General features: G+C 44.3%; 1 protein-coding gene across 1 annotated transcript in view; it reads left to right on the forward strand.

Moving 5' to 3' along the window:
• Nucleotides 1-8,771: 8,771 nt before the first annotated feature.
• CHN2 (chimerin 2) overlaps nucleotides 8,772-13,207 on the forward strand; it is a 164,227-nt gene continuing 159,791 nt past the window's right edge. Inside the window, exon 1 of the mRNA XM_075083145.1 lies at nucleotides 8,772-9,022. Within this exon, the coding sequence (XP_074939246.1) occupies nucleotides 8,974-9,022 (49 nt within the window). The 5' untranslated portion in view covers nucleotides 8,772-8,973. The remainder of the gene's footprint in view (nucleotides 9,023-13,207) is intronic.

Raw genomic sequence — 13,207 nt, forward strand, 5'->3', positions numbered from 1 at the left:
GGTATAGACTATATATATATATAAAAAATATATTGTGTAGAGTTGGGTTGACAGTTGGACTTGATGATCCTAGCGGTCTTTTCCAACCTTAATGATTCTATGAGTCTATAATTACAGCAAACTGTCCATGGTATGGACATATTCTTTACTACATTTTCATTAAAATATTCCATGAGTTGTGCTTTTATCTTTGCTGGCCCAACATGCCCCCCAAAATCACAAATAACAGGTATAGAAATACAGATTTCATCGAAGCATTACTGGGAGTTTCACAGGGGGAGGTTTTGATGATAGTGAAGTCGATGAAGGTTTGGTTTTACTGCACTGGGACCAAGACCTGACCTTCCTTTTGGAGTCAGGCCTGTAAAATCTTAAAATTGACCTGACTTAGGAAATGAAAAGAGGCAAACAGCCCAAACTGAAGAGTTGCCGTCCCAACTGCTCCATGTCTCTATAGATCTGTACTTTCTATTGTCTGCATACAAAATAACTTCATCCAGTTCTGAATGTGAGACAAAGCTTACCTTTTTTTCCGTGGGAATTTGGACAAGAATTGGTTGCAGGATACAGGCAGTTTTATTCTTAACTTTTTGGTAGAACTCCATCATATCATCCCTTATATATTTTGGACTGGATGCTTAAAGCTACAGCAAAGGATCTCAGGCAGAATATAGATGCTTGGGAAAACTGAATACAATCAACAAGGTAATCCAGGATGCCATTTCTTAGAATAAAGTTGAACTTACTAAAAACTAGGATTCCCCAGGATCATTCTTCAATACGCAAGATCTGCAGAACTTCTTTGATACTGGCCCCTTTCATTAGAGCTCAAAATCCCATTTCTAACCTTCTTTGCAACTGAGAAATAATAATAGATTTGTTGGTAAACCTGAGTTTACCTGACAGCTGCCCTTGGTGGAATGGTACTAAGCAGCTGTATGGGGGTTTTATTGCTTGAAAGGATGTATTTTCATTTATAAATATAACAAAAACTCTGAGCTTTGTGAGTAGGGACATTTGTCTCTCCTGGTTTATTTCCTCCTCCCACTACTACCTAAAAATGTATATTGACATTGCCTCGTGGCATTACAGTTTTTACTGTGGTGCATTATAGTTTCCAAATCACACCATTTTTTATGATACATGGTAGCTTAAAGGGAAAAGCAGTATCCAGCAGGGAAATGAAGGGTGAAACACTGGCCTCTCTGAAGTCAGTGAGAAAAACTATTACTGCCTTCAGAAGAGGCAAGGTTTCAGTCCAAGCATTAAGGGACAAATGTGGAGCCATATATTGATTTTACCTCTTAGGTAAAACCGTAGAGAAGAGAAATGCCTTCATCTGGAATCTAGGATGCTTAATATCAGTAGGCCTTTAGGAAATTGCATTACATAGCTGAATGGTATGTTGGTTCAATGAAACATCCAAAGTCTCTATATTTGACCTCTGTTTCTATAAATGAAGAAAAAAGAACCCAGCTGCAAAACCATTATAGCCTGTAGGATTTCTCCCTACATATGTAATACAGAGCATCCATATCTGAACATATTTAAGAATAAACTAGCAAAGCTTGAGGCTACCATAGCCTATAGTAGTAAATCGTAAAGGACGCAAAATTACATTTAGACAGAACTTTATAAAGGGGCAGAAAACATTATAAATAAAAACCACATTAAGATGGGAATCCTCCTCTAGTAGCTGTCCTTGAATCATTTAAAATATTTGTAGCTAATTAAGAGAATCTGGTATCACAGTTAAACAGGGAAAACATTCAGATAAATAATGCATGAACATCTGAAGTAAATAACTTCTAAATAAATATTTTTACTAATTTACTTTTGACAAATAAAGGAGCAAAGCTTTGTTTTTGCAAGAGTCTGACGAATGCAATTTTCAGTTCTGTAGCTGAAATAAAATTTATTTTGGACAACTGCCGATTTAATTTCTAAAGGCTCATAACACATGACTTATCTAAGTAATCATGCAGCTCCACCACTATTTGTGAATTCTGGATATCCAGATACATTTTTGCATTGAACAATTGTCAAACAAATAATAATAATTAATTAAATCTTCATAGGTTTGCATACAATTGACATACAAGGGAAAATGACAGAGGAGTTAAAGCAGTTCTGCTCTGAGTCCTGCTCTTTTCTTCCATCTTAATGAAAGAGTAAAGCTGAGGCTTTGATATCACTGCATTGTCATGGTAATTGGGAAGCTGTGAATTCAACATGATGACTCTACTATAGGTTCAAGAAAGGAAATGTTGAACTATGAGGAAAATAATTTATTTACATGTTAGTCTAGATAAAAGGCCAAAGGTTAATAAAAGCTATGCAGTGTATGTCATGGAGTTTCATTTTAAGTGTTATCTATTTGGAACAATTTGGAAAGAAAATCTCAGTTTAGTACCAACAGAACCATATTTCATGTAGGGTTTGTCAGTAGTAACACGAGAATCAGAATATTCAGAAAAAGAGACTGATTGTTGTTAAGTTCTCAAAATTTTTTCGGTTCTTGTTTTTCCACCTCTCCATCTATATCAAATTATGTAGTAGTGCTTAACAGAGGTTGAAAGTAGCTTTTATACAAACATGACCTTCACACTGAAATGTGATCCATTCTGTTCAGAGAAAGGTGGTATAGAAACATGGAGAAAATTCCACTTTTCCAGTGTATGTTTTACTTGTCTGATACTTGTTGTCTGGACCAAGAAAAGGCTTCATTGTCCAAAATTATGAATGTTTATGGTTCAGTAAAAAACTATATATCTGCTTAAATATTTAGTAGTCTTGGGTTCCATCCCTGGAAACAATTAAACGAAATGCTGACATGTTCCAAAGTAAGAGCTTGATCACAATGTAAAGGAGAACTATACTGCAAGTAGCTTGGACTGTTCTCTAAGGCAAAGGATATGAAACTTGCTGCTTATTACTAAGAAAGGAAAAACACACTAAAGCTCAATTTCAACATAAATTTTTCTGCACTTTTTCTTTTTCAGATCAGGTCTAATGGCAGTTACATAGTCGACTCTAGTAATTTCAAAATCTTTATCAGCTTCCAATTACAGATTAGAGCTCCACTGTATAAAAAACTTTGAAAACAACATAACAAGGAAATTCTCTGCCCCAGTGAACTCTCAATCTGAGATTTAATTAAAATAGAATGTATGAGAGAGGAAGAAAGATGAAAGGACAAACAGGATGAGCATTCATAAATTAGTCATAGCAGCAGGTTTAGCACTCACAAATGATGACCAGCTTATTTGCTGTGTTTTTTGCAGACCTAATGAAATTCAGTTGATGCCTCTAGTTTGTTAACCAATTAAAGGTGCAGAGCTAAAAGTTGCACCAGATCTTAGGGGTCTCAAACCTTCCTCTTTAGAGTATGAGGAAAATAGTAAGAAATCACAGAGTCTTGAACTACACCACCACCTGCTGTTGCAACCATTATGATTCACATAATTTATTCATACCCAAATACAGTGTGCATCTGCTATTTATTGATATTTTGGTTTATTTTTCTTATTATGGCTTGTGCTTATATTGAGTAAAATTTCCAAGTACTGTGGAGAACATATAAATATGGATTATATATTGCTTATAAAGGCCTTTCCCTTTCATAACATCAAAGAATGAATAATGCATTTCCTCCCTCTCTAGCTAAGCAATATAAACATGAAAGGAAGGATTAGCATTTTAGGTCTTTGACAACACTAAATCCTTGTGTCATACGTCTTGATGTCTTGTGCAGAACATTTATATTTCTATACCTATTACATAATCAAAGCAGTGGGCCAAACATCTTTACTTTCCTCTAATTTGCATAATTAATTAAAACCCAACATTTTTGCCAAGCTGTCTATACTCACACTGAAATAATAAATGACAATTTTCGTCCTGAAATAAATCCGTTAACAGGCTTTCAAATTCCTGCCCTCCCCACCAGGTTTAGGGCGCAGAGTAAGACATTGCTACTCTGCTGTATTAACCCAGCAGTCAGCTATAGTGGATCATGCCAGATTCCATAAACGTAAACTGAGATACCATGACTGCAAAACCAGAAGGGCCTTAAGGATTGTACTGCAGCCATCTACAAAGGCTTGGCTGCTAGGAGTCAACATGAAGCTTGGCTGTAGTGCTGGATGGGGAGGGCTTGTGGATGAGGAGACTCAAGGTGTACTGACTTTGGGCGAGGTTCTTTTAGGAGGGCTCTTATGAAATGGCTCCTGTGTAATGGAGACTTCAACTGGTAGAAGATAGCCATATAAATGACTGTCTGCCTTAAATTAATGTCTTTCAAACTGAGTGAATCAGGCTGATGCAGAGATTCAGGTCGCTATCTAGTGACCTACCTTTTTTTTTTTTTATCTATACTTGTATTTCAGATGTCTTTTTCTACAGCAGGAAGCATTCCGCCAAGTCAGTAAAATGAAAAAAGTTCTGCACAGAGGTCTTTGCCTCCACAGCAAAAGTGCTTACTATGTCTAAAGTTGAATGAGAGGAAACCAGGATGTTAAATATGTGTAAATACTTAGATATGCAATAAGCAGTTTGGTCAAAAGGGAAAAATCTGGCTTCTTGAAGGAAGGCAGTGCAGTTCTGCCTGCTTTCCTTTATTTGTTACTTCTAGATTTTCATCCTGCTGTCTGGGGGAAGGGTGACTTTCTGCTTGCTTTTATTGCATGGGAACATAAAACCCTATTTATCAGCTAGGATTTGCCTTGCCTTCACAAAGCCATTACAAGTTAGCTATGACACTAATGGCTGCAGTAGGCAGGTGGCCTGTCTGCTCTGCAGCGCCTTTGTTTTGAAATAAGGACACGAACCAGTACGTACCAGTTGGCTAAGGAACCCAGGCGACTCCAGAGGCCACCCCACAGCACAAGAGCAGCATAGACATGTCCTCAGCTGTCAAAGTCACTATGCATTGCACCGATGGCTCTCCAAATGCAGGTCCTCATCCTGCTCATACCTATAATTTTACCAAAACATGTCGTTCCACCAGAGTTCATGTGACAATCAAATTGGGCAGGTACACATACAACACAGGTTCAGAGCTTCACTGTGAAAGAGCATTCCTACCAAATTCAATGTCACTTTGTTTTCCGCTGGGTTCAGTAGGCCTTGTGCTGTAAGACTTATTATTTACTGTAATTAGATGGTATTTACTAATTTTTGGCTATTTGAGAACAAAATGTGTGTAAGCTCTAGCTTCAGTAGGAATCCTACCATGCAGAAGCATGAGAGTGGTCCGTTAAAGTAGGGTACAGAAATAACCTAATACACTGAAAGTTTGGAGAAACTTTTTAAATGTTTTCATAGATTTCTTTGGAAACAAGCAGCAATGCTTTTGGGTTCCTTTAATCTTCCAACTATTACTTTGGGATTCTCACATCTATTGGCTTTTGAAATACAGCGGCCTCTTCCACAGTAAGTTTCATATTATTTAAAATATCGTGTCGCTAGCTGGCTGTCACTTCTTTAGAATTTAGGTATAGGCTGAGGACTGGTTTGTTAAATCTTTCTTCTTTGAAAAACTCCCTAATCTCTTCATTATTAAAAAAAAAAAAAAGGCAAAAAAACCTGCTTAAAGAAACAAACATCAAAACTCTCAGTAAAAAAAACACTGCATTGAACCAATCTAGAAGCAAGGAAATCTTCAAGGAATCTTCCCCAGGAATGAAAACCAGAGAAGCTTTCAGATCTTTCTCACACGTAATACAAAGCACACAGACTGTAATTTTTCCTTTGCAAATCACTGTTAATGTCAATGACACCCTCTGTGGGGGGTTTCTAAGGTCATACATAGGGAAACGTATTTTTTCTGTGTTCCTCAAAACTTTTGGAAGCTGGGACTTCTCATAAAAGTGCTGATACCATGCAAGCAGGCACTACATTTAGTTCCACAGAGAGTGTAAAGTGGAAGATTTTTATCAGGCTTACATGAAGCGCGCACTTGTGGAAAGCCCACGAATAGTCTACATCAAAGAGAGCATCTAGTTTACAATTTAAAGTTTATTCTTGTTATCTGAGTATTTCCACTATTAGTAATGGATAAATCCGGGCTTTGCACAAATTAGACTAGGACAGAATCTGGTCACAGTTGCTATAAAATAGAACTGAGATTTGGCTGCATTGTCCTCACTTTGCACTTTTTACACATAAGAAGGCTACTTTTGTTTCTTTTAAATTTGCTTCCGCTTTGATCTAGTAATTTCCCATCTAATTTCATGGCTTTTATGTTCTTTGCTAGTAACAAGAAAAAGGCTATCCTGTCTTGAAATGCGAAAGAGTTTCTTTTAATCTACAGTACATTCCACTTAACTTTATTAATGTACCTTTCAATGTTGTGGAAACTGAGATTACACAACCTCATACCTGCTATTATCACAAAGATTATCAGCAGTTGCCTGTCCTTCAAAGGTACACATGTTCATAACCAGACATGTTCAGACTCACTGACTTTGGAGAGAAAATACTTCATTTGCAATTACTGGAATACTTGGAGTAGTCATTCTCTGAAGAAATTCCTCTCTTGCTTTATCCAGATGTATAGCTGCAAAGATAACTGAAAATTAATTGTGAAAATCCTTTTATGTCTGCAAAGTCTCAGCAGAGTGCGGGTTGTTTTTCTCTTTTAGGTTATTTACCTCTTTACCTGCAGATTCTGCCAGTGTTGTTAACACCACTATATTTCACCAATCGTGTGAGATAGGCTTCCAACAGCGGCTGGAGGGACGTGAGGGCAAGGCAACACTAGATTATGGAGGGAAAAATGAAGACATGACAGACTACAGGGAGGCGAATACTGGAAAGAAAGATATAGCAATAGGAGCAGGAAAAACAAACATGTAGAAGACAAGTGAATGCCACTTCGAAACATCATGTACTCTGAGTGGACAATTTACCAGCACAATCTTGATGTTTACTGTATTACTACAGTATTTTCCTACACCCCCGGTATCAGCCTGGTTTTATGACCTAATCCAGAAGATAAACTTTCTGCTGTTCTCGTTTTGTTCTCAGCATTCAGTCTTTAAAATGCGTGACATGAAATATTTGGCCAAAGGCCAAAGAGCAGTGACATGCCTGTCCCATTTTTACGTCTGTCTCATGGCAATTTACAGATTAGTAAGAGTTAAGTGCTTAAAGCTTGGTTTAAAAGCCCGTTCCTTCCCATATGGAGCAAGCCGTCATTACAAAATAAAACCTGGAAAAGCAAGTTGGCCTCAGCGGCGCCCTTAAAGCTGCTGGCAGAGATCCCACGGGAGGTGTGGGACCCGCCGGCCGCGGCTGCGGGGATCACTGCTACTGGTGTCTTTGCCGCTAGAGGGGGTCTCCGTACCTGTTTTCCCGAGGAAAAAAATACCGACAGCAGAGTCTGGGGAGCCCGGGTTGTCTTTTGGCTCTGGGAGAAGGGGGGAAGCGGCTGGGAGCGGGTCAGAGAGGGCAGGCGCTTTGCACGCTGGTTTGAGAGGCTGTGTAAGCTGGGTGGGTAAGGCTTAGCTTGCCAAAGGAACTTTAATGTGCTTCCTTGCTCGTCCCGAAGTAACTTTGTGTTACAGACTCTGTTATGAAACATGGAAGGCTTTAATAAATCATCATCAAGGCAAATGGGTCGTAGGCTTCTTACAGATCCCGTGCCAGCCAGACTTTGCTGTGCCACTGGGCTTTTGACGAGCGTATGGCAGCCGACCACCTTCCTGCAGCCTTTCTCGCCCTCATTTTAGAAAATGAGATGGAAGCTTTGGCTGTCGATAAAGCACTGTGAAGGAAGCACGAAGGGCAGTCAACGGGAGGAAGCTGCCAAGTGATGCTTTCTTGGCTCTTCCTCTTTCCCACTCGCCCATTAAAAGACAGGGCAGCGGCCCAGGCTGGTCTGCCACAGACCCGCCGTGCCCCTTTGCGTGGGTGGCAGCCGGCCCGGAGGGTGCCCCTCGTGTCCCTCCCAAAGACGCCGGGCCCGGGAGCGCTGCCGGGGGGAAAGGGGAGAGGCCCCAAATGTGGCCGAGCCTGGGGAGAGCCCGGTGTTGGTGCTGGCGGTTTTTTAAGAAAACGGATGCCAGGAGGGAGGGGAAAAAAAAAAAAAAGGGGGGGGGGGTGAGGGTGGGAGCGCACCAGGAGGGAGGAGGAGGAGAACCGGGGGCACCCTGCGGAGGAAGGTGGCGGACAAAGGGCGGCGGGGGGCGCAGCCCTGCCCCAGGTGCGCAGCCCCGCTCCAGCCATGGCTGCGCGGTAGCGAGGGAGTCTCCGGCGGCGCGGGGGGTGGGGGCCGGGGGGCGGCGGGTCGCGCAGCCCCCACTGCGGTACCGCCCAGGGGGGCGCCGGGACAGGGCGCTCAACAGGCGCTGCCGCCCCGCCGGGCAAGGCGGGACGGGCGCCCGCACATGGCAGGAGCCGCGCTCGCCGCCAGCCCCGTGGCAGGCGGCGGCGGCCGGAAAGGGGCTTGGCCGCCGGTCGGTGGGGCTCGCTCGCTCGGGACCCACCCTGCCCGTTCAGCCGGGGCCGGCAGCCCGGCCGGCAGCGCCGCTGCTTCCTTTGTGTGCGTGAGGGGAGCTGCGGCGGGTCTCCCCGGCGGGCTGTCAGCGCTGCCCGCGAGGAGGCGGGGAAGGGAAGGGACGGGAAGGGAAGGGAGGAGGCGAGGGAAGGCGCTGGCAGGGCGGCTCTCCCGTCCCCGTCACAAGGTAAGCCCTGCTCCCCAGGCGGAGAGAGGCGCTGGGAGCGCCGCGGGGCCCCTTTCCCTGACCTGCCGAGCGGTTTCGCCCAGCCCCGGAGGGCGGCCGGCAGCGCCTCGGCGGGGCGCCGCCGCCACCCGCTCCCCGGCGGCGCGGGGGGCCGAGCGCGGGCTGCGGCGGCGGCTCGGCGCGGCGCGGCTCCGGCACTTTGCGATGGGCTGGTGGCAGCGGCGGCCGGACAGCAGCGGGGGCCGACGCGGGACTCGCAGCTAAGGGGCGAGGAGGAGGAGGGACCATGGCCGCATCCAGTAACTCCAGTTTGTCCGGCTCGTCGGTTTCCTCGGGTAAGTTTCTCCGGCGAGCACCGCATTTCTCCCCTCCCTCCATTTTAGCAGGGAGCTACCTGTCTGCAGAGCGCTTCGCCGTCCCGCCTGCCCGCAGCGTCCCCGGCCCCGCCGGCAGCCGCCGCGGTGGTCCCCGAGCCCCAGCGGGTTCTTCCCCGGGGGGCGGCGGTGCCCCTGCCCGGGGCCGGCTGTCCCTCAGGCGGCGCCGGGGCGGGGGGGGAGCCGGGACCAGGGAGGCGCGGCGGGGCCCTACTCGCCGCTCCGCCGTGTCTTTGTGTGGGGCGGGGGCGAGGGGACCCCCGCGGCCGGCTGCCTCCCTGGGGGAGCAGTATCCCTCCCGGCTCGGGAAGGGGGGCGCCCGCGGCCCCCCCGCGCCTCCGCGGCCGGCACGTTATCGGCAGCCCCCGCCTCAGGGTTTGGGTGGCCTGGGGGGGTTCGGAGACCACCTCTCCCTGCTGACGGGCGTCCTCTGCCGCGCTCCCCGCGGGGCAGGACCGGCCCCGCATCGCATCTCGGCGCGTGTCTTGCGTGGAGTGCCTGACGCGCCCCTCGGTGGGGCCGGGGCGTTTTGAGTACTTCTACAATACCGGGAATTGCCCATCCGGTTTAAAAAAAATGCTCCAGGTGAAAAACCGCCCTAAGCGTTTGGGCTGCGGGCAGCTGTGAAAAGCTGGTGCTTGTTGTGGGTTTTGGGGGTGCTGGGGTGGGAGGCGGCGCGGCTTGCTGCCCCTCTGACGGGGAGGGCTGGCTGCCTGCGGGAGGACAGAAAAGTTATGGTCCATTTCTGAGCGAGGCAGCTTGAAATTGAAAGCAGTGATATAATAGGCACCACTGCTTGCTTCTTAGCTCACTGGGCAGTTATTTTAATATTTAAGTTTGGAGAAATTGGCAGAGGATAATATCCTGGCATTTTACTGGGCTGAAGAAGTAAATAGAAGGATGAACAACTTTAGGGTTCAAGGCACTTGTGACTCAGTGTTTTATTTGAGGTGCCAGATTGAGAATTTGTAAGAGCGTGTTTTAAACATAGCAATATGTGCCGTGAAAAGCAGAGAAGCTCCTTTGACTATCTATACAACTGTAGAAAAATGTAAATAAATCTAAAAAGGCAGTGAGCAGCTATGTTTTTTTAAAGGTGGTGTATGTGACTTACACAAATTATTCTGTCACTGTTCCAGCATGCGATGCTTACAGCCAGATCCAAAGAAAGAACTGGCTCCTAAAAATAAATATTTATTCCATCTCTTTAATAAAAAGCACTAACATTGCAAGCCCTGATTGCCTCAACTAGAAAGCACCTGAAAGAAGTAGGCATGAGAAGTTCTGCCTTCTGTTCACATTCACGATGCAAGAATCGCAAGACCAGAATGAAAACAAGCAAGAGTCAACACAACTCAATAGCTTGTTAGTTAAGGTACTTGTTTGGGCAATGTGATTTTTATTTTATGGATCATTTGTATATTTTTACATCTCAGTTATGTGGTACAACCAGAAACAACTCTAAAAGCCCAGACTGGAATGTGGGACTCTCTTCCTTGCTGCTCTAACCATTAAGCTGCAGAAGCATGTCCCCTGCGTGCGTAGCTTCCTTTCTCCGCGAATCTCAAGGTCTTTGTTGCATACTGTTCCAACTTCTGAGAAAGGATACTGAGCGCGTACTTCTGAATCCCCTCTGGTTTTACTGAATCTGGGTCCCAGGATCTGAATCCCTAATTGGCCAATGGGTCTCCCTCACAGTCTTGGTTCACATGCCTGAACTGCAGGGAAGAGTGGGAGTTCAGGCACAATCTTGGTCCACGCAGTTGATAGCAGCTAACTCCAGGTGGCCTCCTGCTCAGCAGGTGAATCTAGCACCAAACTTAGCATCTAGCTGAGGAACTGAGCTCTGGGCTTTAGGTGCACGTTCATGAAAGTCAGGTTTTGGCACTTGATAGTACCCTGCTTTGTATGAAGCCCTTAGCTACAGCCTATAGCAGTTTCTGGTTTATCTTTTGTTTTGTATTTTTGCAGCGATGAGCACAGCTGAGCCTTGGCCCGTGCTTGGGGCTCTTAGATGCTACAATAGTACAACTAATAAATATTGCCAACTGCTTCATAAAATAACTGAGTGCCCTTGGCTTTCATCACTTACAACCTTGGAGTGTTTTTTGTTTTTGTTCCAGCACATTCAGTCTATGTTTCTTCTATGCACATACTAATCAGAAGTTAAATTTGCTGCAGCATGATAAAGTTTCCAATATTAGCAGACACACCATATCTGACTGTATGCAGCTGTATTTTGGCTGCCTGTGGTTTCTCTTCTCAGAACTCAGCAAGTCTTAGAGCATATTGCTTACATAATATAACCAAACAGTCTTGCTTTTACATTTCATTTGGTAGAATTTACATGTATGCTTAACTTACCAATGTGAAGGCTTCCAAACAGTATAATTATTCCTATTCCACAGAAGAGGGAAGGCTATAGTATCACAATACTTCTCACTAATGGAAAAAGCAAGTGACTTGATGCTTGGCCTTGGTCAAGCTGTGTAGCGTGTTGCTGGATCTTTTGCCCATCTTAAGAGCAGTTTAGTGTTTGCCCATCTCATAGTGAACTTCTGAAGCCAATTAAAGGACTACTTATATAATCCTTTCAGATCTTGAAATAATCTAGGAACAATTGCCATATTTGCAAATGCAATTTTAGCTTCAGCAAAACCTGACTTTTAGGTTTTTTAAAAAAAACATGCTCATATGCAAACATTCTGAGAAGAAATAAAACTTCATCTTGACACCATATAAATAATTCAAGTTTGAGACCACTGATAGGGTTTGCTGTTGTTTTGAGATAACAACAGATGATCTGCCTCACTTCTGTCCTTCATTAGTGTCTGTAACATCCAAATATGTGGTTAGGTTTGAACACTAGGACATGATACTTGAGAAATGATAGATGACTTGTTTAAGAACTTCTGGGGGTAATAGCTGACCTGCATATGCATGAGTACAAGTTGAAGTGGTTGATTTTGGTCAGGTGGGCCAGAATCTAAGTGGTGCAGAGTATCTACAGGTTCCTTCTATTCACACTGAGATTTTGGTTAGCCTCCATTGCCTGTATGGAAAGGCAAGGGTTAGCTAGAATCCATCTCAAAAGGAGTAAAAAAGTTTATTGACTGAGTGATAACAGTGGATATTAGAGTTTGAATGGCAGATGGAAATTTTCATTAACTTTTTTAAAAGGATGATTTCTTCCATCTCTTACCCGCCTTTCTTAACATACAGATGGTTCTCCTTCCTTAGTGTCCATCTGTACTCTTGTTTTGTAAAATCATGTATTCATACAGGTGAGCACAGATGTGTTGTAGGAACAAAGTAGTCACATTAGGCCTGGGAAGGGGGGAAGGTCTGCTTGTAAATGCTGATTGCTGAAGGCTGAGAATGTGTTGCTGCAGTGACCACTTGCAATGTAACCTTCCTGTCTTGATTCCTGCCAATTCATATCAATGAGGAAAAATGTTACACAGTTCAAATACATTTACAGTAAGGAAGCTGCCCAAGAATTTTATGGTGTAGATATTCTGTTTCCCACTTACGTTTCTGTAAATGTGCAAGTAGGATTTATAGTCTTCACTTGAACTTGTGCCTACATTAAAGACCAGAATTTGATTCTGTCCTGGAGCAGTTGTTCATAAGCGCTACCTGCACAGTGACATGGCAGGGTGGTTATCTGTATCTGTTGTACAGATGGGGAGCTAATGTGCATGTAGAGCTAGGACTCCAGCTATCAAATAATGGTAAAGCAAGTATTTGTACTTGGGAATCTGTTACTCCTTTGCTATCACAGCTAGAGAACCTGTCCCTCCTTCAGAGCTCATGTCTGTGGTCTGCATACTGGTCTCAAGAGCCACTGTGGGGCTGCTAGTTACAGGTTCAATAACAACAGGTACTTGTCACGGGGCCCATCTGACAGGAGCCTATGAAGGAATTTTTTCAGTAAGCTAGCACCCACTGGTAACAAAATCTACAGGAGAGCTGCGGGTATTTGTATTGTATTTCTTCATATATAGCTTTTCGCTTTTGGTGACAGAAATTAAGCTGCTCTTTGACTACCAACAGTTGTGTTTGAAGGTGGCTGGGGGAGAAAGGGGTACACTGTGCTGAGGGAAGAAGGTTGGCGTGACAAGCAGTTAAATTAAGCATTCTTCT

Source organism: Phalacrocorax aristotelis, chromosome 2 (genome assembly GCF_949628215.1).
Source record: "Phalacrocorax aristotelis chromosome 2, bGulAri2.1, whole genome shotgun sequence".
NCBI lineage: Eukaryota > Metazoa > Chordata > Aves > Suliformes > Phalacrocoracidae > Phalacrocorax > Phalacrocorax aristotelis.